Below are 24302 nucleotides of genomic sequence, written 5' to 3' on the forward strand. Positions count from 1 at the left end.
GTGATGCTGTGGTGCAGAGACAGGGGTCCGTGTCTGGATTACATATCTCGGTATCAGGTGTAACAGATCAGAGGAGCTCAACCAGACTGTGGTCTGGGCCTATCAGTCACGGGCCTCAGTCACTTGGTGAGAGAGAGAGGGGTGGTGGTGGTGGTGGCTAACTTATTCAATGGTTACTGTGCGCCAGGCACTATTCACACACTTCAGATATTTTAATTCACTTAATCATTAAAGTAAACCAGGTTACAGATGAGAAAGGTAAGGCACAGAGAGGCTGAGTAACTCCCCCTGTCATCCAGCTTGAAAGTGGCAGCGCCAGAGCTGGAACCCAGTGACCCAGAACCCATCATCAGCTACGGAAGTGAAGACATGCTCAGCGAGACAATGTTCCATGTCAGAGCATTTTTATTTCCCCAAGAGTGCACACATTTGTGGGAGGAGGGTCTCAGTTAGAAACAGCGTCCACATCAGATGACAACCACTAGCCTCTCTGTTCTGAGGCCCTTGCAGAGCCCAGTTCATTCTACCTGTCTCCTTTTATGCTGAGTTCTCAGCATATCTCACACACACGCAGCCTGGCCTCCAAAGTTGCCCCACCTACACCATCTGAAACACCTGAACCCAACAACAGACAGGGTTCAAACATTTTCTTGGACTTCACCTCAGTGTCAGGGCCAGCCTCAGCACAAACAGCTCCTCGCAGAGACAGGAGCCTTCAACTGCAGAGTCCTGAGTCAGGAGAAGGGCAGCTTCTGCCCAGCTGAGCCAGCAACAGGCATGTTACCACAAAACTTCCAATCACTACAGCCATTTGTTTGATTCCCTGTAAAGGTGTCAAGCATTTACGGATTATATTGGTCCGAACTCTTGGCTGTGTCAGAAGCCCAACTTAAATCGGTTTAGAGGGAAAAAGGAACTTAATGGCTCCATGACCAAAGTGTAGACAAGACAGGGATGGATCATGGAAACGGAGACAGATGGAACCAGGGCCTCGCGTCCCTGCTGGTCCCTACACACACGCATCAGTTGCCCCTTTGCTTCTACTTTGTCCTTGTGGAAGGGATATGGCCCCTTGAAAATTCCTCAGATGAGGAAGGACTTTCTCCCAGGCAGAAGGCTGGCCCAGAGGGAGGGAGTTTCCTGTCCTTGGGGAGTGAGGGGATGAAGAAGGGAGGGTGATCCCTTTCCAAAGAGTGGGGAGTGGGAGTCCGGGATGGGATTCCTTTCCTGGACACAAGGCAGGACTCCCCAACACAAAGAGTTCAGTCTTGCCTTCACGAATCATTCAACAAACAGATATGGGAAGACCTGCGATAGTACCCTGATGTGCTAGCCACTGTGGAAAGGAGGGCTCCAGAGACGGTGATCAACATGAGGACACAGTTCTGCCCTATACCTTGCACTTTGCTGCAAATGCTTCACCAAGGTGAGTAACCAAGAGAAGGAGGTACTACAGGTATCAGGGAAGGCTTCCGGGAAGCAGTGACATCTAAGTTGAGACCTAATGACAAACAAGTGTCTCCCAGGTTTTGGCTTTTTTTTTTTTTTTTTTTTTGGGTGAGGGTAAGGGATGGGGAGGGGAATGTGGTGGAGAGGAGACTGGAATGAACATTCCAACCGGAGACAACAACTCTGAGCTAAAAGATCAATGTGTGAGGGCTGCAAAGAAAACCACGGTGAGGGGGAAGCAGGCTGGAGTACTGGCATGGAGGACCTTGTGGGCCAGAGTGAGAGCTTGGACTTGACCTGAAGACAGTGGAGAGCCACGGGAGTTCTAAGGAAGAGAGCAGTGGCACTGTCTGATTTCCAATTCTGACATCCTTTGGTTCCCTGGGTCAAGGTGCACCTCCCACACGGGCAGAGAGAACATTCTGAGTGAGTTTTAGTTTAGACCTCCTAAAAAGTAACTAGAGAAAACACCTCAAGCCCCCTACAAGCAGTAGTTACAGAAATGGGGGATAGGTGTTAAAGAATGAGTGGCCGGGAGGGTGAGAATGATCTGAGGGTGGGCATGCTCCCCACTGTGTAACTAAGCTAGCGGGGAGGGAACTAGGGAGCCCTTCTCTCATTCCCCTAGGACTCTGGCTGGTACCGAAGGGCTGCCACTTCCTTGCCTTCTTGCTGGGTCTCCACTTCTTCATGGGCAGGATCTGCCAACACTGGGAGCAGGAGGCTAGGGCTGGGTGAGGAAGCTGCTAGATCCTCCTCAGGTGAGCTGCACGGGGTGAAGAGTTCTCTGTTCTGTTCTCCTGGATTCTGTATCCTGTGGCCCCACAGTATGGAGGCCAAGGGCTAAGTCCGTGGAGCACACTGTGGCCAGGTCCAGACTGAATCTAGGTGGTTTTCCTGAAAAAGAAAATGGCCTCTGGAGGAGGGGGTAGAAGCTGAGAGTGAAACAATTGTTTGGTTACTGCCTGGTCTTGACCTTCAACACACACACGTACCCACATACACATACTTTGTGCCCAGGGTGCTAGGAACCAGAGGTTCATACCAGCAGCAATAGGGGGAGGGACTGAGCTATGGGACCTGGGGGAGGGGAGGGGCAGGCTGGGCCTTGAAGGTGCGGGGCAGGGCTTCGTGGCCTTCAGGACAGGCCAGGATAGAGGCAGCCCTCCCCCTCAGTAGCTTCAGGTGGCTCCTTCACAGCAATCCTTCTGCCCGCCAGGCGCTCCAGCTGGTGGGTCTCAGTTCTCCAAAGGCTCTTTCTCTCCACCCCTTAGCTTCTGTTCCTCCGCTGTGTCTGTCCCTGGCCTTGTCTCACTGAGACTCAGTCTCTGTGTGTCTGTCTCACTATCATGGCCCTGTTTTGTTTCATCTCTCTCTTGATCTCCATTGCAATCCTTGTTTCCAACTGTGTCTCGTCCATGTGGCTTCTGTCTCCATGCCTGCCTCACTCGCTTTCTCCATCCCCCCTCTGTCTCTCTGTTATCTTTGTCTCCTCTGTCTCTCTGCCTTGTCCCCACTTCCATCCTCACCTTCCTCTTCTACATGTTTCACCTTGGTTGCCACCTCTGTTCTTGTCTCCCTTCTGCTCCCCCCGCCCCAAATCTAGCTCTCTCCTCCATGTCTCATCCTTGTCTCTGTGAACCCTTATCTCTTATTCCTTTCTCCATCTTTCTCCATCACTGTTTCTGTCCCTTTCTCTCCCTGTCTCCGACTCTGTCTCCTCTCTTCATCCACATCCTCTATCCCCATCCCAGGTCCCATCTCTTTCTCGTTCTTATCGCCATTCGCCCTCCTGAGCCGCCTCCGTGGTCCCCTCCGGGATAGGACCTCGATGGGGGCGGGGCCGAGGGACTGAATCAGAATAACTCGGTTAACTGGACGAATTGAATTAACTTCTTAACACGAGCGAGCGCCGCCAGGCCTGTTTCCCCTCCCTTCTGCGGGGCCGCAGGTGGGGAGGCCAGGGAGAGGGGTCGGGACCCTACGGCCTGGCACGATGCATACACTGAAGGTCTGGTCCGGACTGGGGCGGGATGGGGACTCTAGGGATGGGGGCCCGGGCAGCCTGCCCTGCATCTCTCGAGCCCTAAGAAGGCGGCGGCTACCCTTTGGGTGGGGGGTCGGGGAGACTGGGGGCGGGGTCTTGGCCGTCCAGACCCCGCCCCGACGAGCTCGCCCCGCCCCGCCCCCTCCGCGGGGTCCTGCGCGTTAAAAGGCGCGCGGGCCGGGCTGGGCTGCACTTGCGTTGCACCAAAGCGGAGCGCGGCCGCGACGGGGCGGGCGGTCTCGCGGGCGCTCAGAACTGGCCTCGGGTCCTCAGCGCCTGGCGCTCCAAACCCCATCTTGACCCCAATCCGGCCTGGGACCCAGACTCCGACCCGGCCAGGCCCGGTCCCCGCCCCCGCCCCCCGGGCCGATGGACTACTCCTACCTCAATTCGTACGACTCGTGCGTGGCGGCCATGGAGGCGTCCGCCTACGGCGACTTCGGCGCCTGCAGCCAGCCCGGCGGCTTCCAGTACAGTCCCCTGCGACCCGCCTTCCCCGCGGCCGGGCCTCCCTGCCCCGCGCTCGGCTCCTCCAACTGCGCGCTTGGTGCTCTACGGGACCATCAGCCTGCGCCCTACTCGGCAGGTGAGCCCAGCCCTGGTCCAAACCTCCCTGCAGATCCTACGGCACCCCCAGCCCCTGCCCATTCGGCAAGTGGTTGCGACGGTCCCCCACAGCCGCCACAATCTCTGCCCTAGCCAGATCCTCCAACTTCCCGCGGGACCTACAGCCTCTCGAGTAAGAGGAGGTTCCCTAGGCAGAGTTGAGCCCCACCCTCTCATCCTTCCTGTTCCTCTTTCTCGCTGCTGTATCCCTATCCTGTGCTCTTCAGGTCAAGGAAATAAATAGATCCCTGGTCTAGCCCCAGACTCTTCACCAGGCCCTCCCCTGCCCACAGGCAACGATTGACCACCAAACCTCTCCATACCCTGTATCCTTGGAAGATTGCTCCCGGCTCAGGCCAGTCAGACTGCCCATCCTTATCATCACCACCCCACTTCATGCCCGGCCCCAGCATGGGCCTGGGCGGCAGATGAGCTGCCCAGCTGGGAGCCTTCCTAGAGCTCCAACACCATCAAGCCTCTACTGCCTGGTTTCGAACCCATCCTACATGTGCCCAAACCCTCTTGCACCACTGAAACCCATTCTGTGGCCAGAAGAAAAGGATGCTCAGGTCATTAAGCCACTTTCATTTCTCCATTCCCCTGGAGATTTTCCCAGCTAGAGTCCTGCAGAACCCAGAAGCAGCCCCATGAGATGCCCAAGCCTCCTTCATCCAAGTCTCTAACTGAACCTTCAACCTCATGAAGGCTCTTAGCCACCCTCATCTCTCCAGTTAGAGTCAAAGCTGCCCCACCCAATCTCATTTCCTTGCTTCCTGGGACCACAGGACTCAGTAGAAGATTGGGACCGGTGTGATGGGGAGGGATAGTGAGAGAGACCTGAGCTTGGAGAAATGAAAACCAGGGAGAAACTGGAGTCAAACTGCAACAGGGATAGGGAGATTGGGTACTTGGGGTCATATGCACATGGGGACTGTGGAGATAGAAACAGAAAACGGGGAGATGGGCCCCCAGAAAGCTGGAAGTCTGAGATGAGGAAGATGGGGACAGATACACAAAGATTGAGCAGAGATGGAAAGATCGGAGTCCCTGGGAGAAATGGGGACCCAGGGCTGGGGCGATGAAATAAATACCAGATGATGCGGACAGGAATTATGGGAGATGGGGACCCGGGAAGACTGAAAACAGAGATGAGGAAGATGGGGATAGGCATGAGGTGCTGGAGACAGGATTAAGGGAGATAGAGAACTAGGGAGACATGACAAAGATACTGATAATGGAGATCTCTGGAGAATGGGGAGACCTAAACAGGGGCTGGAGACAAGAATGGGGAGGTAGTATCAGAAATGCTGTCTGCGGAGCAATGGGAAATGGAAGGGGCACATGGGAGACTGCACAGAAAGAGTGACGGGTAGGGTTGGGGCTGGTTTTTGGAGGAGCTGGTAGAAAGAGGTGCCTGGGAGGAAGAAGAAGGGCAAAGAGAAGATGGAGGAAGCTGGGAGGGGAGAAATAACCCTTCACAATGGGTACAAAGAGAAGAATGGTCCAGAAGGGGAAAGTTGCAGATCGATGAGGATGGAGAGAGATGAGGAAGAGGAGAGGGGGACACCTGGAGGAGAATGGGATGTGAAATGGGGCTGAGGAAATGAGGCCTGGGGAGAAGAAGGATGCAGGGTGAAGATGGCCAAATTTTTAAATGTCAGAGAGTCCGTGGCAGGGCTGAAGGTAGACCTAGGCAGGAGAGTCTCAGTTATCCAGCTGCAGTCCATGAGACTGGTTATTGGAGAGACAGGGTGTTGGCGAGACCTCACAGACAGCGCAGGCTAGGAAGGATAGAACAGGATCAGAAGTCAGGTCGATTGAGGGTCGCAGGGGTGGGTAGACTGGTGGGAGGTGGAAGGAACGCTGCGGAGGGCAGCGACAGGTCAAGAGTCTTGACAGAGAATCAGATTTTTGGTTCCCTAGCTGCAGCTGTTGGGTCCCAGGTCTCCCCGCGCCCTGTCCGCCTTCATCCCTGCCGGCTCTATCCAGCGGTGGTGAAGCGATCTGAGATTGAGAGGGCCAAGCCCAGGGGCCAGGTCAGGGGTAGGGGACCGTAAGCGATCCCTCAGGCGCAGAACCCAGCGGGCCGGGCTCGGCTCCTCACATCCCACCCTCGTTGATTCCCCCCTCCCGCACACATCTGTAGTGCCCTACAAGTTCTTTCCGGAGCCGTCGGGCCTGCACGAGAAGCGCAAGCAGCGGCGCATCCGCACCACGTTCACCAGCGCGCAGCTGAAGGAGCTGGAACGCGTCTTCGCCGAGACTCACTACCCCGACATTTACACGCGCGAGGAGCTGGCCCTCAAGATCGACCTCACGGAGGCTCGCGTGCAGGTGTGTTTTCGCGGATGTGTGCGGGGAGCGCGCGCGCGCGCGGAGCAGGGCGGGAAGTTAGTGTCTGACACCTGGGGGTCCGCGGGACAGAGGGGCCTCACTCGGGCAGCCGGCGGGTGCAGCCTGCTGGCAGAGAGCTAGGGCCAGGAGCCAGGGCGTGGGCTGGCGGTGACAGGGCAGGAGAGGACCGGCAGCTCCGGGAGGCAGGCGGCGGGCAGACGGGGCCTGAGGCCTTCGGCAGAACGGAGCTATTCAGCGTCACGATTTCCCCTTGTCTCCCGGGTAGGGCTGAGCACGGTAGAGTGATGCTTGGGAAGCCAGGATGGAGGACGAGTGGGTAGAGGGTCAACTCTAGGTTGGCCTCGGGGCCAAACGAGGCCAAACAGGGGGAAAGCCAAACCTATGAGCCTGGAACGCCCGGGGTTCAGGGTAGGCGCAGGAGCTGGGTCGGGACAGACTTTTGTCGATCTTATAAATCTGAGTTCAGATGTTCAGCTGGAGCGCATTTACTGAAGACCCTGAACAAAAGGTTTCCCAAGTGCCCTAACCCGCTCTCTACAGCCCCGGGCTTCTTGTAGGGAGGAACTGGGGCAAGGGCTTTGGGATACGAGGAGAGCGAAAAACGAGGCCGGTCCAGGAGGCAGAGAACACCGGGAGGCGGCGGGGTCGGCGGGTGGGCAGATCCTAAGGGGAAGACGCTGAGGACCTGGGGGAAGAGACCAGTGGAGCAGGAGAGTGAGGCGAGCCATGAGGAGGGCAGCGAGCAGTGGTGGAGGGCCGAGGGGCCAAGACTCGGAAGGCTGGTTGTCAGTAATCGTGACCCGGCCCCTTCCGGACGGAGGTCTCACTCGCACCTGGCGGTCCCGGGCTGACCGGTCCCTGTGCCCGCAGGTCTGGTTCCAGAACCGCCGGGCCAAGTTCCGCAAACAGGAGCGTGCGGCCAGCGCCAAGGGTGCGGCGGGCGCGGCGGGAGCCAAAAAGGGTGAGGCGCGCTGCTCGTCTGAGGACGACGACTCCAAGGAGTCCACGTGCAGCCCCACGCCCGACAGCACCGCGTCGCTGCCGCCGCCGCCCGCGCCCGGCCTGGCCAGCCCACGCCTGAGCCCCAGCCCGCTGCCCGCCGCCCTGGGCTCCGGGCCCGGACCTGGGCCGGGGCCACAGCAGCTCAAGGGCCCGTTGTGGGCCGGCGTGGCGGGTGGTGGGGGCGGCGGGCCAGGCGCGGGCGCAGCGGAGCTGCTTAAGGCCTGGCAGCCAGCAGAACCTGGGCCCGGGCCTTTCTCGGGGGTTCTGTCCTCCTTCCACCGGAAGCCCGGCCCCGCCCTGAAAACCAATCTCTTCTAGCCGCTGGCCTCCAGAGGCTCCGGGCCTGCCTACCCCTGCCCCTCCAGGGCCTGACAGCCCCTTCCCATCCCAGGTCTGCCTGCTGGCCCCACTCCCACTGTGTCTGACCCCTCCGTGTGCCCTCCCCAGCTTCGGAGACCAAGCCAGGGCTACTCTCCCCCCATTCCGCACCGTGGGGGTGGGGGTGGGGGAGGGTACTTTTCACTGGGATGCCCTCCAGGAGAGCTCAGAGCCCCCTGGCTCTCTTTGAAAAGGGGATCAAACAATGCCTGCCCCAACAGTGCTCAAAGGTGAATCCTCAAATGGAACAGCCCGGCTTCCTCCCCTGCCTCTGCAGCTGGCTGGGTCTCCCCTCGGCTGGTCAGCTGGTCATCATTGGGATAAAGAGTGGCGAAAAGGGTCCCACCTCGGTTTTCTCCCTCACTCCTCCCCACCCATCCTCAGCCGGTCTGGCACAGAGGGGAGGCCCTGAGATGAGCAGAGCTGCCAGGGCATCGGAACAGAGGGGCTTCCTCTTTCCTGTCTTTTTTGTTGTTGTTGCTGTTCTTTTCTTTGAAAAACTTGTAATTTATTGAGGTGAGTTTTGCTCAATCCAAATAAAACTTAATTTATTGACATCACACTGGAACCCTTCGGTACCCACGAAGGGGATAGGCTGCCTGCAAGAGCCCAGTTCCCCTTATGACCAGCGAGGAACCCCCAGCTGCCACACAGCTGCAGTGCAGGTGGTATAGACCAGGAGACAAAACTAAGCAAACTGGCGCTTTGTGGCCAAGATTCTTTGCCCCCACCCAAACCAGCCCTAATAACATTAAAGTGCCCGCCCTCCCTAAACCCACACAGAAAAGCTTAAATAAACCCCAGCCCGGTTCTCGGGCTATTCCTTCATTTCCGGACGGACACCCCTGAGAGGGGGTTGGGAGAAGTCCCAGCTGAGCCCCTCCACCAGTGGTTCAGCCTGGGTGGAGGGTAGCAAGAACAACGGTGAAAGTGGGGACCCAAGACGTACCCATATGGACCCCATGACCTCCCTGGGGCTGGAGGAGTGGCCCAGAAAAGGAGGACAGCACCAGAATAACCGAGGTCCTCGGTAACCATGGCAACTGACCTCCGCAGCCCTGGCTCTAAAAGGTGAGGGGTAGGATGTCCTAATTAGGACAATGATTGGGCAAATGACTGGGCAGTAGGGAACACAGGTCCCCAATAAATAGGCAGAAAAGTACTGCCCCGACCCCTTATAACTCTTAAACTTCAGGGCTCTGGCTGGGCCTTCAAGGGCGGGTGTGGCGCTCAGTTCGCAGCTTCAAAATGCCACCGCGGTCACTTGCTGAGCTGCAGGGTGTCCAGAAGGAGGCGCTTGTGAGCCGGGTCCTGCACCCCAGCTTCCTCCAGGTCTTCTTCAGTGATGTCGCTGTAAGGGTAAGAGATGCTGGGAGAAGGGCCAGGTGGTCCCGAGAGCCCCTAGCTCCGCCCCCAAGGCCAGTCCCACCCCATCCACTTCCAGCCCCGCCCCCACCTGAGAAACTCCAGGTCGTCCCAGCCATTGTGCACCAGTCCCTCCTCATAGCGTTCCAAGCCGATGGCCCTCAGCCAGGCTCCCATGCCTGCCTCACCCAGCCCGCCAGCCCGCCCGACCTGCGGGCACGGAGCCTGAGGGAACAGAGCAGGTTAGAGGCAGCACTGAGGGGGCCTGCACACACAGGACTTGCAGGCAGCCATATTCTGCCGCCTGCTCTGGGGTGGGGAGAGAGGCATAGCAAGGGGCTGATTCCTGCGACCTTCAGCTCCCCAGTGCCCAGCCCAGGGCAGGGGACACCACTGAGTGCTGAGTGGTGAAGTAAAGAGATGCCCCCACCGCAGGCAGGCACACTCTGCAGGCACACAGCCACCCCCGGCCCACATACCTCTTCTGCCAGGTCCTCCTGGATGCTCTCCCGGATGCGAGGCGGAGGGAAGCTGAGAGGCCGGCCGTAGTCCGAGGGCAGCCCACGGGGCGGCTGTAGCTCCAGGGGGCCTGGCAGGAGCATGGCTCGGCCAGGCCCGGCAGGAGCATAGTCCACCTCACTCAGTGTCTTGGCCATCTGCAGCACTGAGCAGGAGCGATCATCCCCACTGGCTACATCCCCCAGGAAAGTGCTGGCGGGTGAGGGGCCTGGCGGGAGCGGGGGTCTTGGATGGGCCTTGGGAGGTGGTGGGCCACGAGCCTCACCCCCACTGCGGCCCCGGATCACTGGCCCTGGCAGAGGATCCAGACCAGGGGGCAGGAAGATGGCCGAATCCGGCAGTGGTGGTGGTGGAAAGTCTGGAGGGGGCAGTGTGCCCCCAGAGTCCTCATCTGATGAGCTCCCCTCTCCTGCACGAGGAGGCCGATGGCGCCCAAGCTGTGGGGCAGGCACTGTGATGGCCACTTTGTTCTTGGTGGCAGGTGGGACAGGAGCCCTGGCAGGTGAGGGTGGCTCCGGGGGCAGCAGCTGGTGTGGCACCCCTTCAAGGACGTAGTAGGCAGGGTTATTGAAGCTGTTCTTGGGTGGGGGGGCCACCACCCCTTCCAGCTCTGGAGCCCCCTCTGGCTTCAACCTGGGTTTGGGAGCAGAATAAAATCAGGGCCCAGAATCAAGGGGAGAAGGGCAGTGGGTGCGGTGGAAGGAGCACCGGGCGGGGAGTCAGGAGATGTAAGCCCCCACCCCTAGACTTGCATGTGACCGTGGGCACGTCACCTTCCCTCTCTGCCCCTTTGTGTCTTCATCTCTAAAACTGGGGAGACAACTGGATAACCCCCAATCTTCCTTGCCTCACTCGCTAAAGAGTCTCCAACCTTTTTTTGATTTTGTAACTGTAAAAGCTGTAAAATGGGTGAAAACAGAGGCCAGAAGGCAGGGCAATAAAAGCCTTCAATGAGAATGACCAGCCAGATGTGGAAAGCCCTGGAGGCACCTGAGCCCAGTCTACTGAGGAATCTTACTCACAGATTCAGGTTAGTTTTATTCAAGGCTGAAGATAAAACCAAGGTGCCTGATAACAGCTGAAGATGACTGAAAATGCACCAGGAGTCTTTATGTTCAAATGACAACTGGATATAATTAAAAAGCAAGCCTCACTTTCCCAAAGTATGATCCATGGAACACTATACTTGACCTTGACCCTTAAACAACATGGGCTTGAACTACAGGGGTCCAACTCTATGCAGTTTTTTTCACTACTATGGTATTGCACAATATATGAGCCACATTTGCTGAATCCATGCGGAACTTCAGATACACAGGAACTGGGGATCCAGAGGGATGACTATGAGTTATACACCCTTAACCCCTGCCATGTTCAAGGGTCAACTGTAGTTCCCCAGGATATTAATAGTTATTGCATGGAAAAGTTTCCTGGCCCATTAAGTTTGGGAAACTATATTCAACACAGCTGAAAAAGGATTTCCTTCCTGTCCACAAGCTCAGAGCTTTTGCTGATACTATTGTGCACTGGGAATATCTAAGAAAAGAATCTAGTAACAACCATTTCCCAAACTCATTTGACAACAAAGCGTTTTCCAATGGGGCATCTTGTAGGACAGTGTTCCACAGAACGCCCCAGGGAAATCTGCTGAGACACAGGCCTTCTCCAAACAGAAGGCTCAACTTAAGTATCTAAGGGAGCTGTTGCAGAAACCATTTCTAAGTCTATTTTTTAAGACAGAAGTGAGAGGAGAGGCTGACTGTGCTCCCTTTGACTCAGAGAACCACACCTTCAGGAGGCCTGGCTGGCCAGTGGCCACGGGTGTAGGGCCCCACAGAGACCCAAGCAACAGATGATCCCCAGGCCAACCCTGAGAGCCACGCACAGTGATGGATCAAGATGGATAAGGGATTGGAATGACAAGTTTCCTTCTCTCACCTGGGAGTCAAGGGCTCCTCCCGGGGAGCAGCTCGGGGCGGGGCTGGGGGCCTCCCAGTTGGTGGTGGCTTCTCTGGTTCTTCAAATAACTTGGACAGGGGGCAGGAGGCCTCTGTGGAGGCTGGCTTGCGGCTCCCTGACCTGCAGGGTGCACAGGGGAGGGAGATAAAGCAGGAGCTGGCCACGAGTCCCCAGGCACCGCTTCAAGTGACTCCCCACAGAGCCCCAGCTCACCGGGGATCCTGGCTGCCTCGGGACACAGAGGGGGCTTTGCTCTTTGCTCCTGCCTCGTCCTTATCAATGCTGATCCACTCTGTGAGGGGAAGGGAAAGGAGACTTAGAAGGGACCTGGGGTCCTGCACCTCATAGACACCCATGGGCTAGCTAGCCCCTTCCCAGCTACTCCCTAGGGCAGGTCCACCCCCCAGACCTGGCTGTACAACTGCCAAATGTTCCAGGGATTCCAACGCCCGCCCCGCAACCCTGGTCCTCCTCTCCTAGACCTGCCCGCACCGCCCCATTGTATGCCCCAAACCCCTCCCAATGGAGCCCCCACCATAGAGTCGCTCACGGGTGCCCAGGCGCTCTGTGGGCACCCGCACCTTCATGGAGCCACGGATGTTGCCTGTCTCCTCGCCGCGGTGGGACAGGAAGGTCAGGAACTGCTGGGCTGTGCTGCCAATCATTGACTTGAGCGCCACCACGCACTCCCCTGAAGGGCAGATGGAACAGACCAGCAAATTGCCAAGCCTTCCTAGGGCCCTGCTCGGCTTTCTGTGCCCCTCAGCCCCCCTCTGCCCTCACCATAGGATTCGTAGCCGTCCATGGACTTGACTGTGAGCAAGAGGTGCTGGTCTTGCAGGTACTCGATATCAGCCAGAATGGGGTTGAGCTGGGAGCAGAGAGGCCCAGTGAGGAATAAAGCACCCCCCACCCCACTTCCTGCCATGACTGTGGCTCATCCCATCCTCAAGCTTGTCCATGCTCACTCCCGTCCACCTGAAGGAAAGATTTCCATGGGCCTTTCAGAGCACTCAAGAGCCCTGTAACTAACTGATTTTCTGCATCAACAATTGCCAACACAGCATCTGACGTTTAGTGAAGCCTTGAGAAGTATCTATGGAACGAATGAGTGAACTGCAACTTGGTCTCCAAACCGCCCTCCCCCCGCAAGTAAAGCACATGCCGTCGTCCTCACTCATGCCCACTCCACGCACAAGCCCACACTGTGGGCTCTTCCCACCCTCCCAGGCAGGCTCCAGGTGGCATCTGGCTGCACTTCCCTCTGTGCCCTCACCCCCAAGCCTCACCGTGGGCAGCTGGCGTGAGGACCACTGCACCTTGAGGAAGTTGATGTTGTCACTGCTCTGGGCATCATTTTCAAAGCTCTTCTTATATTCTGGTGGGGGAGGGGACACCCAACTGAGTGCCACCTCTCAGCTTCCCTTCCCCCTAACTAGGGGGCTGCCCACTCTGGGCACCTCAGGCCTCCCATCCCCAATGACCCACACCCAGCCCTGGGCCCCGCCTCAGACCCTCCAGACAGGTAGAGTAGAACTCGATGAAGAACTTGGTGCGGCTGGCCGTCTTCACAATGGCCTCAATGCTCTCAAATTCGATGTAGGCCTGGTCTGAGGTCTTTGAGAGCCCTGAGGGGCAAAGGGAGGAATGCAGACAGGAGGGCTGAGAGGGTGGCAGAAGGAACAGGACACAGACACTGAGCACTGGGGCAGGGAATCTGGAGCCCTGGCAGAGCAGGAGGGAAGGCCAGGAGGGGCCTCCTCCATCCCAAGCAGCCCAGGGAGACCCCAAAGCTTGGACCTGAGGCTGGGACAGACAGACAACCCAAGAATCAGAGACCATCTGAGAAGGGGCTGGGAACCAGAGTGCCTGCAGGATAGGCCCACCAACAATCCACCATGCCACTAGGCACACGGGTACATGAGGAGCCCCAGGCAGGCAGAAACATGTACACAATTACCTCCATACGCACACACCTGCTCACAGGCATATACCTCTCACGGTGACTCAGGAACACAGACAGCTTTACACATCACATATTCAGACACATTCCTGCACATGCATGTATGTACCCGCCCCTACACACCCACCCACACACACACTCAGATATATTCAAAGCTATGCACACCCCCCAGGCTAGCACCTGCACCCACCCAGATGGATGCCGCACCCACAGCACAGCCAGAATAGCCACCTTTCTTGGAGATGAACTGAGAGGTAACTCCAACCTCAAATGTCCCAAACACGGGGGAGTGGTCGCTGGTGACGATGTCATCTGTGCAACCTGGGGGAGGGGAGTAGGAATGGGGGCTCAGGGGAAAGCTCCTTACTCTCTGCTCCTGACTCCCAAAGCCAAGGCAGAGTCAGGTCAGGGACCACCCGGGATCGCCCATCACCCTGTCCGGGAGGCTCTGACCATAGGAATTGCAGATGATGTGGGTCTCGGGATAGGATTTCCAGAGAATCCGGTCACACCATGAAGGCACGTTGGTCCGGACCTGGGGCAGGGTCAGCAGTGTGGTCAGGGGTCAGCTGGGGGTTGCTCAGCTGAGGCCCATGCCCCTACCACACTGGGTCCAACATCCACCTCCAACACCCAGGATCACCCCCAAGGCCTCAAGGGGCCATAGAGGCTGGAATGGTAAGTGCAGAGGCTTGACCCCACACACACTCTTGATTCACCACAGTCCTGGGGGGTCTCCTTGGGCCTAACCCATTCTCCTCACTCACCCCAGTTGGCTTCTGCTTGTGCCAGGCATACGTGTCCCGGGAACCCCGCTCATAGCGGTAAGTGGGTGGGAAGGAGATCTCCTCCTCACCTAGGAAAGGCAGGGATGGAGGGGTCAGGGCCCTGAAGACCCGGGGATCCTACTAGGACCCTGGCCCTCAGGGACTGCCGCTACCGCGCCCATACTCACTGAATCGAAGGAAGACCTTGTGCTTTTCCCGCTCCAAGTTGAGCTGGTCCACCCTGAGCAGGGGCTCAAACTCCTTCCTGCTGATGTAGTTCAGGATCTCCTGAGGGGAGAGGGCACATAAAAGCTGGGGCCTTGCCCTCTCAAGCCAGAGGTGAGAGCCCAGTTAGGCCCCAGCCCAGCCTCCCTACCCACCACCCACGGGCCCTGCTCACACCTGTATATCCATGTCCAGGCGGTAGTTGAGGTCCCCGAACCAGAAGAGGTGAGTGAAGCGCAGAGATATGTCAAAGGCGCTGAGCTGCCGATCGCCCAGCGTGAGTAGCCGCAGGATGTCCAGGTAGTTCTGGTTCCGCCTGTGGTAGGGGTAGGGGGAGCTCCAGGGTCAGATGTCAGGCACAGACATGTAGATAAGAAGTCTCTGGCTGGGGTTGGGGACAGGGCAGGGATCAGGGTCCCTGGGGACAAGGTCAAAATCAGGGATAGACAGAGGGGTCCTGAGTTGAGGTAAGGAAGGAGGCCTTGGGGGACAGGGATGTAGGAGGGTCGTGGACTAGAATACGGGAGAGGCAATAGGTCTCAGGAACAGAGGATAAGGCTAAAGAGATGACTGGGAAGGCACCCCCTCACCGGGCCGTCTTCTCATTTCCTGAGGTGAGGTGACAATTCACAAAGCCAAATGAGGTGCCATTGAACATGAAGGAGACACCCACGGCCCCCTTGTTTCCTGTCAGGGCAACAGAACAATGTCTGGGTCACCCTCGGTGGGCTCCCAACTTTACCCCCCACCCGTTGAAGCAGCAGTGGAAAGATCCTCCCGACTCCCCCACAACATAAGGCAGGCAGTTCCCTGCATACACAACCACGCCTTCTCTGGGGTCCACACCGGGCACTTGCAGCCCCATCTGGATGGTCTGAGTCTGTCTGCACGTGAGAGCAGAGTCCCTGGAGATCACAGGGACCCCGGTGTTGAAGGGGCAAGGCTTTGTAGATACTGAGCACAATCTATCCTGAGGTAGCACACTGGACTGCAAACAGGGAGACCTGGGCACTATGCTGGTGCCAGGCTCTATCATGTGCTAGCCTGTGCGACCTGGGACAGGTCACTTGACCACTCTGGGCTCGAGTTTTATCATCTATGAAATGGAGATAATTATCCTGGCCATGCCTCCTGGTAGGGCTGGAAGAGATTTAGAATATGAACATGCTTTGCAAAGTTCAAAGAGTTCTATAGATAGGAGACCCTGGACCCTGGCTGGAAAGGAAGCAGGAAGAGTAGCCAGAGGGACCCCACCCTCTCTCCTCACCCAGGGTGTTGGCAATGCCGGTCTTCACGCTGGACGTACTGACATGGCTGATGCGGTTCTCGTGCTCTGGCTTGACCAGCACGGCCACCTTGATGTTCCACAGAGACTGCATAGCAATCTGGGGAGAGGGTGCAGGGTCACCCCTGCCCCAGGCTGGGCCACTGTCCCCACCTCCCTCACCCTCACCCTGCCCAGCCCACACTATAGACGGTTCTGGAAATCACAAGGTAAGAAGGCCTGCCACACCTTTTCCTGAGGAACCAGAAAGAGTGGCCTTCCCACAGCATAAAGGACTCAGGGTAGACTTCCTAAAGGATATTCCCAGGGACCAGAAGGAGAGCCAGTCAAGCTGGGGGGAGCCAGCCAGTGTGTGGGGAAAGGAGCTGGACACAACAACACCCCCTCACCGGGCGGTAATCCAGATCCGTGAGCTCCTTGAGGCCCCCGCGGAGCAGGTCCAGCCACTCGCGGTCGCCCACCGAGTTCTCCTGGGTCCCAAAAACATAGATGTCATGGGGTATGGTCACCGTGACCTCATCCAGGGTCTTCCCCAGACCCTTCGATGTGAACCAAGATGTCACATTTTTCGGAGGCGGCACACTTCCTGGAGGTGGAGGGGACGGGGCAGTCAGGCCCCTGCCTGGAGCCCTTCCTCTCTCCCACCCGAGTCCCTCCGCAGGCCTGACCCATGTTCCAGGTGCCTATGAAGATGGAGATCATGTCGGGCTCGTCCTGCTTGGAGTGCTTGTTCTTCATGAGCTGCAGGAGCTGGCAGAAGGCTTCACGCTTCTGCAGGGGACAGCGGTTAGTCAGGCACAGGTGGGCAGCCAGGAAGTCCCCTTCCACGGGCCTACCCTGCTAGGTGGCCGGTCTTTCAAGGACAGGGACACACCTCTGGCTCACCACCACACCCCCACTCCTCAAGCATACAGCAAGTGCTCAGTAAATGTTCACTGAATGATTATCAGCCCACCCTCGGGCCGCCCATTCTCAGCACACATACTCTCCACCCCATCATCTTTTTCCTCCCATCTGGCAGGGACCCCTGCGGCCCCCGGCGGCCAGGCCCATGCGCTGCTCACCCGGGCGCTGACGAAGATGAAGTCCTTCCGCTGCGTCCGGTCCTTCTCCTTCTCAAACACGACGCCCAGCTTGTTCTGGACCCGCTGGGACTTAATGAGCTGGCGGACTAGGGGATGGAGAATGGGTCACACCACCCTGTGCCCACAGACCCAGGGGGCCCACCCTGCTGCCCAACCTGGGTTGGGCCCTGGCTCACTGCGGTCATGCGTGAAGGTTGTCCAGTCCTCCTGCGAGTCCCGCTGTCTCCTCAACAGCACCAGCCGCCCACCCTCCACGTCCACACTCAGCGTGAACTTCTGTGACTTCCCAATCTTGGTCAGGTCACCCAGGGTCACATCCAGCTTCACCTGCAGGCAAGGAAGTGGGGGTGCTGCTGAAAAGACCTGGGGAGCAGGTAACACCCTCTTCACCTCCACCGGCTCTCTGCCCTGGAATGTCCCCCCACCCCCCGCTATGTACCTCAAAGGCCTGCACAGGGATGGTCTTGGCCTTACGTGTGGATGGCTGCAGTGGGGCCGGGGGGGCTGTGGAACTCATGTCCTGCAGGGCCTTCAGGGCCTGGAGGGGGCAAGGGCAGGGCCAGGTCAGGAGCCTTGCTGAGGGCAGGGGCAGGGAGGGCCACTGCTGATGTTGGTGTCAGTGCTGAACTACAGATTCAGGGTTCAGATCAAGACAAGGCAAGTGGCCAGGTGAGGGGATCAGGGGTCAGAGATCAGGAGTCAGGGCACCTTCTTCTGGATGCCTGACAGGAAGTCCTTTAGCACTGACAGCTTCAGCACCAGGCTCTCTAATTCCTGCTCCCCGGTCTGTGGTGGGTTCTGCAGGGAGAACGAATGAGGTTTGTCCATGAGACCACCTAGCAGGAGCCCCCCCGCCCAGTCCCGGAACACAAACCCACCCCCAGAGCTCTCTCCACAGTCCCACCTGCTGCTGCAAAAGGCGGGTCACCATGGGTGAGCTCTGCTGGTCAAACACCTTGGACAGGATCTCCAGACCTGACAGGACCTTGTCCACCTCACTATGGAGACACTAGGTCAGAACTCCTCACTCTGACCCAGGTACAGGGAAAAGGGGCTGAGTGTGTAGGAGTTTCAGCTGCCCCCATGAGGATACAAGGGTTGAGGTGAGGAAGAGTCAGGAGGCAACAGCAGGCTCTCTGTACTGAGCCAGAGGTCAAAGGTCAGGGCATCTGTGTAGCAAGGGAGCGGGAGAGGACAGCTATGAGGTAAGGGTGGGGCGCATGGCATTGGGTGCCCCAGGTACCTGTGCAGCCTCCGGCATGAGGTGGCGAGGGTGCGGGTGAGGTGTGGCAGGTTGCTGGCTCCACCCCGCACGGCCTCCAGGTCCAGCCCGTAGCTGCCTTTCAGGTACTCATGGGAGACAGTGCTCAGCCCATTGGGAGCACTTGGGGGAGGGGTAAGAGGTCAGTGGAGGCCCGCTGATACTGTCCTAGCACCCCACCCCCTCCCTAGAGGAGATGGTACAAGTGGCAATGAGAGTGCAACAGACCAGGGTGTCTGCCTCCTGGGGGTCGGGGAGGGGGTGCCTTAAAGGTCTTCCCACCTTTGTTGAGGGCATGGTTCTCAGAAAAGACAAGGACTGCCTGCTCAGGAGGGATTGGGGGGTCTCACCTCTCAGCAGCTGGAGTTGTGGGGGTCTCAGGGGCTGCTGGGGGGCTGCTGGGCCCCATGGGGGCAGAAATGCTGGTAGAGCCAGAGCGCGGGGGCAGTGGGGGCTTCTCGTCCTCCCCATCTGTGGACAGGGGCCAGGAGGCAGCGGTATGAGCCTCCTGCTCTCCGTGAAGTGGGGGGTGGGGGTGGGTACCATGGCTGTCAGGGCGTTCCATGGAAGGGAATAAATGGCCCAGGCACCAGAAGAGTGGCAGGGGGCTTCAGAGGAGGCAGGTTGAGAAGATGGGGTGGGAAGTCACGGGGGACGTCCGGTGAGGGGCAGGGAAGGTACGTGGCACCCAGGCAGCACCTGAGGCGTCACGGTCGTCCGGCGGGTCCGGCTCTCGCTCCCGCTCCACAGGCAGCAGCAGGGCACACACCAGACCCTGGTTGGGCTGGGCATACAGGCTGATGAGCTCCCCCAGGGTCTGGAAGCGTCGCACTGGCACACCCTGTGAGGTCTGCAGGCCGGGAAGAGTGGGAGAAGTGTCAGTCACCTGGTCCCCAACCTTAGGCTAGAATCAAGGACGGGGTCAGGGTCCAAGCTCCTACCTGCACAGCCAGGAAATCTTCTCCGTCAGGTAGAATTCGGTATGTGTGCACATGCTTCTGATACCTGATGGCAAAGCAGGGGGTCCAAATCTGTCTCCCCCAGGATGGCATCTAAGTCCCAAGGCATCTGTTCCTCCTGCCAACAAGCGGGCCCAGCCCCCGGGGCCCCTTGGCTAGGTTTCCTTGAAACTGTCTACCCAGGCTGCACAGGGTTAATGATGGGGCCTGTCCACTCTATCCTGCTGGTGCTAAGCAGAGCAGGAATGACCGGACCCCACCCCAGACCTACACACGCTCCACACCCACTGCAAGGCCGGGGAAGCAGCAGGCAGCTCTTTTGTGGCTTCCACAGCTGTCTAAACAGACCCTCTGGGCTGTGGTACTAGTCTGGGCCCCCCGCCAGAGTAAGAGTTCTCAGACGCCTGGGTAACTCGTCTGCGTGCATGGGTGACGTGCTATCACAAGTGTGTCTGCTGCCTGTGTTTACGCTGGTTGTATGGTTCTGCTGGAGTCAGGTGTGTCTGAAGCAGTCTTGCTGAGCGGATGTCGGGATACCACCCTAGGGCTTTCCTTTCCCTTCCTCAGACACCAGGAAATTGGGAGGACACATGGGGGCCCCCGGTGGGGGACCTGGGCCTCTAGGAGCCCCAAGCAGAGGAGGGGCACGAGGGGTGCTGACAGATGGCAGCAACAGCTGAGCAGGTGACAGCTGAGCCTGGTCCAAATGGTACAGCCCGCGCTCAGTGGGGGTGGAGGATTTCTACAGCCACGCCTCCAGGCAGGCTTGCCCAAGGGAGTCACCTGGACCCTGTGTCGGCAGTAGGTGGGTACTGGCACTAGAGAGGATCAAACGTCTACTTGAGGAGACCCTATACCCTGGACACAGGGCCACCCTCTCCTCTCAGGAAAACTCTCCTTTTGGGGACTCTCCTGACCACTGGCACAAACTGTGTGGGTATCTGTGTGTGACTGGGTGTATTGGTTTGTGGACTGTGGGTCTGTGTTTATAACAATAATAGCATCCCATTAACTGCGTCTGATCTCTGTGACAAGCCAGGTACTCAATGTCCTACAGACATAATCTCATTTAATCCTCACACTTTAAGGAAGATATTATTATTATCATCCCTATTCTCCAGAAAAGGAAACTGAGGCTCAAGGAAGAAAAGTGATTTGCCTAAGGCCACAAAGGAAGAGGCCCAGCTAGCATTTAGTCAGGACAGAGACCAGGACCTGTATCCTGGCCTGCTTGTCGGATTGCCTGTGACTCCAGGGGCAGGGGTGTGTCTTTGTTTCCCCTGTACACATAGGTGTCATGTACAGGTAAGCAAGTTTGTTTCTGATCACCCACCTCTAGGCTCCTGAGATGCAGGGAGTAACCGGAGTCAGCTGGTAAAGCTGAAGCTCCCACACACAGACAGACCCCCACCCGACCCAGCCCCTCCCTGGTAATGGAGCCAGAATTTTTCCCTCCTGGGACAATAATGTTCCCCGTCCAGACACAGGCCCAGCTGTCCCCCTCCCACTCAACAGCTGACCTAGCACCTGCCTTCCTCCCCTCCCTAATTAGGGGGCTGGTATGCAGGACTCTTAAGATATTCATCTGCCCAGGCTGTCCCTCATCAGTCTCCCCTCTCGGGCCTCAGACGTGGGACATAAGCTGAAACTTAAGGGACATAAGCCCCTTCCTCTTCAGGTCCACTGCCTAGGCCAGGGTTTCTCAACCTCAGCACCACGAACATTATGGACCGCATTCTTCTGTTGTGAGGGACGGTCCTGTGTGCTGTCGAACAGCATCCCTGGCTTCTGCGCACTAGAAGCAGGTAGCACGATACCAGTTGCGAGAATCAAAAATATCTCTGCCAACTGTCCGGAGGGGTAAAATCAAGCCCAAGTGAAAACCCCTGGCCTAGGCCAGTGTACCCCCAAGATGTGAGGAGAACAGAGGGGAAAGAGACAAGGATAGGGACTTGGGAGAGCTCATGGAGCTGAGCAACATAACTAGAGTTAAACAAAGCAGCATCACAGCTTCCCACTCACTACCTCCCACTCCAGAGGCCTACAGGAGCCCACCCAGTGGCTGATCTGGGTTGGGGGGGGCTGCAGCTCAGCAAGATTCCAAAACCGAAAGTGCAAACCCACCCAACACCACCGCCACACATGGCTGATGGGTAGAAGCACAAAACCAGGCCCACTCGGAGAGCTGCCAAATCTAGCCCCACACTCAGCACCCACAGCTCAGGCCTAGGGCAGCCGCATTCCCAGAGCTAGAGCAGACACACTCACTCACTGATTCATGAAATAATGACAAGGCCCCATACAGCCTCCCCTCCCCTTCTCCTCCACACTACCCTGCCCCCCAGACCAGTCATACATATCCAGGCAGGCCCCAGTCTCAGTCCTGGGATTCAGAAAGTCCCCATAAGGAAGCTGCTGGGCATCCCCCCACACAGGCCATCAGTTCTTCTGGCCCCGGCTCCGAGTCAGATACCTGATCCCTTCATAAACACAAATGCACACAACCTTGGAATGTACACCCTCACGCCTGCCTGGAGGATGCCTGACCCGGTCTACCAGAGACTCTTTGCATTTTCCCCAATTACAGCCACCCGGGGCAGCAGGACCCCACATACTCTGCCCCCAGACACACAGCAGGAAGGAAGTGCTCCCAGCATCCTTCATTAAGTCCGGCAGAAAGCCAAGGTCCTCACTCTGGGGGGCGCTGGCGTCCCACGGTCCCAGGCCCTACCCCCACAACACTCAAGGAAGCCCGGGCCGTGCCCCCGCCCGCTCGGAGCCCCGGCCCCACTCACAGGACGCAGAGAGCAAAGGCTCCCGCCACGCTCTCGCTGTCTCGGACCAGGAAGCTGCCATCGCGGCCTGCCCGGGCCAGCAGCTCCTCGGCGGCGGCGCGGCTCAGGTCGCGGTGGTACCAGGCGGGGGCCGGGCTGCCCAAAGCGGCTCCCGGCCCAGCGCCCCCCGGGCCCGGCGCTCCGCACGCGGAGGCCATGGCCCGCGCAGGGCTCAGCGCCGCCCGCGCCCACCGTCCCGCGCCATCCGCCCCGGGACGCTCGGGGCTGAGGCTGGGACCGGGCCCGGGTCCCGGGGCTAAGGATCCGCCGGCGAGGCCGACCCGGAGATCGGAGCTCCGCGTTCCGCCGCGCTTGCCGCCGGGTTTGCCGCGCAGCCGACGCCGCCAGCAGCGCCGGCCTCAACTTGAAGAGAAAGAAAAGTTTGTTCAGAGGCGGCGGGGGAGGGGCAGGAGCGGAGCGCCTTGCCGAGCGGCCGGCCCCCACCCCCACCGCTCGGCCCGAGGCTCGACCCGCCCCTGCCCCCACCCTCTTCCCCATGGGGAAGTTGTCCTCTGCATCCCGCAGGACCCAGGACCCCCCAAGTCCCAGGGCCTCTCAAACCCCACATGATCCTGCCCCGCCATCACCAGAGGCGATCCAGCTCCTAACCCCCGCATCGAAGCCCAAGTCCCCTCCATCCTGCGCCCGACACTTCGGGATCCCGACCCCTTCCTTCTACACTGGCAATTATACAACCCCCCAACTCCCATAAACGTTTGATCCCACCCTCAAATCCTTTCCATTCGGACTCCCTACAGACTCGTAGGATCGAGTTACCAAAATCTGCAAAGGATCCCATGATGAACCTCCTGCCGTCCCCTCTCTCCATCATCCCCAACTCCCTTGAAATCCCCTCTTAGACCTGAACCCCCAAACTACTGGGTCCAAATCCCGTGGGGGGATCCCTACAAACCCCCAGAAGAGCTCCAGTGTCCTCGAATTCCCAAGCACCGTCCCTGGCAGCCCCTCTCAGCCCAGGCAGAGCCCTTCCCCCTCTCGGCCAAGTTCCCTGGCACCATCCCCCATACCCGCAGGCCCGGGCCTTGAGGGGTTCAGCAGTCAAGAGAGTAGGCCTCCTTTTGCCCACACAGAAGAAAGTTCCCTCAGCCCCCAGGGCTCCCGACCTATCCCTAGAGCCTCGGCTGCCGTACTCAGACTCCCACCTCCTGGGCTGCTCCGAAGCCCCCTTCCCCGGGGAAGCGGCCCTGGACTCTCAGCGGCCACTTAAGATGGCCATCCTCCGCCGCCGCACCCCCCTCGCCTTCCGCCCCGCCCGCCGCTCCGCCCCCGCGGCTCTCCGCGGAGCCGGGGGTAGCACCCGCGCGCCCCGCCTCGCCCGGGCCCAGCGCCTTGATCCCAGAGCTGCTGACCGGCCGATTGACCTCGGGCAGGTCACGGCGCCTCTCCGAGCCTCGCCTTCCGGCTCTGTAAAATGGGGATAACGTTTTGAGGGCAGAGTCCACGGGACTGTGCTTGTAAAGCTCTCGGCACGGGGCCCGGCATCCAGTGGGCGCTCCCGAAAGGCGGCTATTTTTATTATTAATTAAGGAGTAACGAAGGTGACAGCTGTGTAAACTGTAAAGCGCGGCGGCGGAACGAACGGGTATTATTAGCACCCGCCCCCGCCCCAGCTACTCCCTCCAAGTCAACAAACTTGAGCCTGTGGGCGGGACGCGGAGCCAGGAGCCCCCTAAACCGGGTTCGCTCCGTCGTCCCCTGGCCTCTTCCCCTCCCACCAGGAGAGGTAGGGCCCACGGGCCGCCCGGAAAGGTCAGCAGCTCTTAGGAGGGTCTGGCCCACCCCTCCCCAAAAAAAGACCTAGCCGGTGGCGGCGTCTCCTGGGAGTCCGCTTCCTGCCCCGCCCCTCCGCCCCCTGGATCCTTAAAGGCACAGGCCTCCCGCCTGGTTCCCACTGCCGCCAACTCAGGCCGCTGTCAGAGGATCCCCTTTAACCTGGGAACTTTCACTTTGCTGAATAAAATCTGTGTATGGGTCAATTTCAAAGAGTTCCTTTCTCTGTTTCAAATATACAGTGACTTTACTCAGCTGGAGCAAAACCAGGGACGTGGAGAGGGGTCTGTAGGGCCTTCCAGACTAGATAAACGTAATGACTGAGACCCACCCACACGCGAAACAGTGTCTCAAGACCTCTCCAGTAACCCAATTACTCGTCCTCTAATCTGTGGCCAACTTCCCCCTTCAGTAACCTCTTGTTATGAGGAGGCGAGAGAGACCTAGACTGA

General features: G+C 58.6%; 2 protein-coding genes and 1 long non-coding RNA gene across 4 annotated transcripts; 1 reads left to right on the forward strand and 2 right to left on the reverse strand.

The window, feature by feature from the left end:
• Window positions 1-387: 387 nt before the first annotated feature.
• LOC113905539 lies at window positions 388-4030 on the reverse strand. The gene is made up of 2 exons (XR_003514683.1): window positions 3881-4030; window positions 388-2346 (listed from the first exon to the last, which is right to left on the reverse strand). It is a non-coding gene; the product is annotated as an uncharacterized LOC113905539 (long non-coding RNA).
• PHOX2A (paired like homeobox 2A) lies at window positions 3661-8397 on the forward strand. The gene is made up of 3 exons (XM_027562998.1): window positions 3661-4082; window positions 6249-6436; window positions 7328-8397. Exons 1-3 carry the CDS (start codon window positions 3866-3868, stop codon window positions 7775-7777), a joined length of 855 nt encoding a protein of 284 aa, XP_027418799.1. The 5' UTR covers window positions 3661-3865; the 3' UTR covers window positions 7778-8397.
• On the reverse strand, window positions 8359-23326 carry INPPL1 (inositol polyphosphate phosphatase like 1). 2 transcript variants are annotated; one of them, XM_027562996.1, is made up of 29 exons: window positions 23223-23326; window positions 22021-22422; window positions 19208-19271; window positions 18966-19116; window positions 18617-18737; window positions 18249-18389; window positions 17910-18003; window positions 17714-17803; window positions 17445-17543; window positions 17182-17332; window positions 16985-17091; window positions 16589-16691; window positions 16310-16506; window positions 15903-16020; window positions 15226-15322; window positions 14813-14951; window positions 14599-14698; window positions 14411-14499; window positions 14097-14178; window positions 13875-13964; window positions 13195-13308; window positions 12970-13058; window positions 12464-12551; window positions 12216-12371; window positions 11894-11972; window positions 11660-11800; window positions 9682-10354; window positions 9294-9427; window positions 8359-9188 (listed from the first exon to the last, which is right to left on the reverse strand). In XM_027562996.1, exons 2-29 carry the CDS (start codon window positions 22215-22217, stop codon window positions 9098-9100), a joined length of 3795 nt encoding a protein of 1264 aa, XP_027418797.1. In that variant the 5' UTR covers window positions 22218-22422; window positions 23223-23326; the 3' UTR covers window positions 8359-9097. The 2 variants fall into 2 exon arrangements, with proteins under 2 accessions (XP_027418797.1, XP_027418798.1); XM_027562997.1 differs by lacking the exon at window positions 9294-9427.
• Window positions 23327-24302: the final 976 nt, after the last annotated feature.

Source organism: Bos indicus x Bos taurus, chromosome 15 (genome assembly GCF_003369695.1).
Source record: "Bos indicus x Bos taurus breed Angus x Brahman F1 hybrid chromosome 15, Bos_hybrid_MaternalHap_v2.0, whole genome shotgun sequence".
Lineage (NCBI taxonomy): Eukaryota > Metazoa > Chordata > Mammalia > Artiodactyla > Bovidae > Bos > Bos indicus x Bos taurus.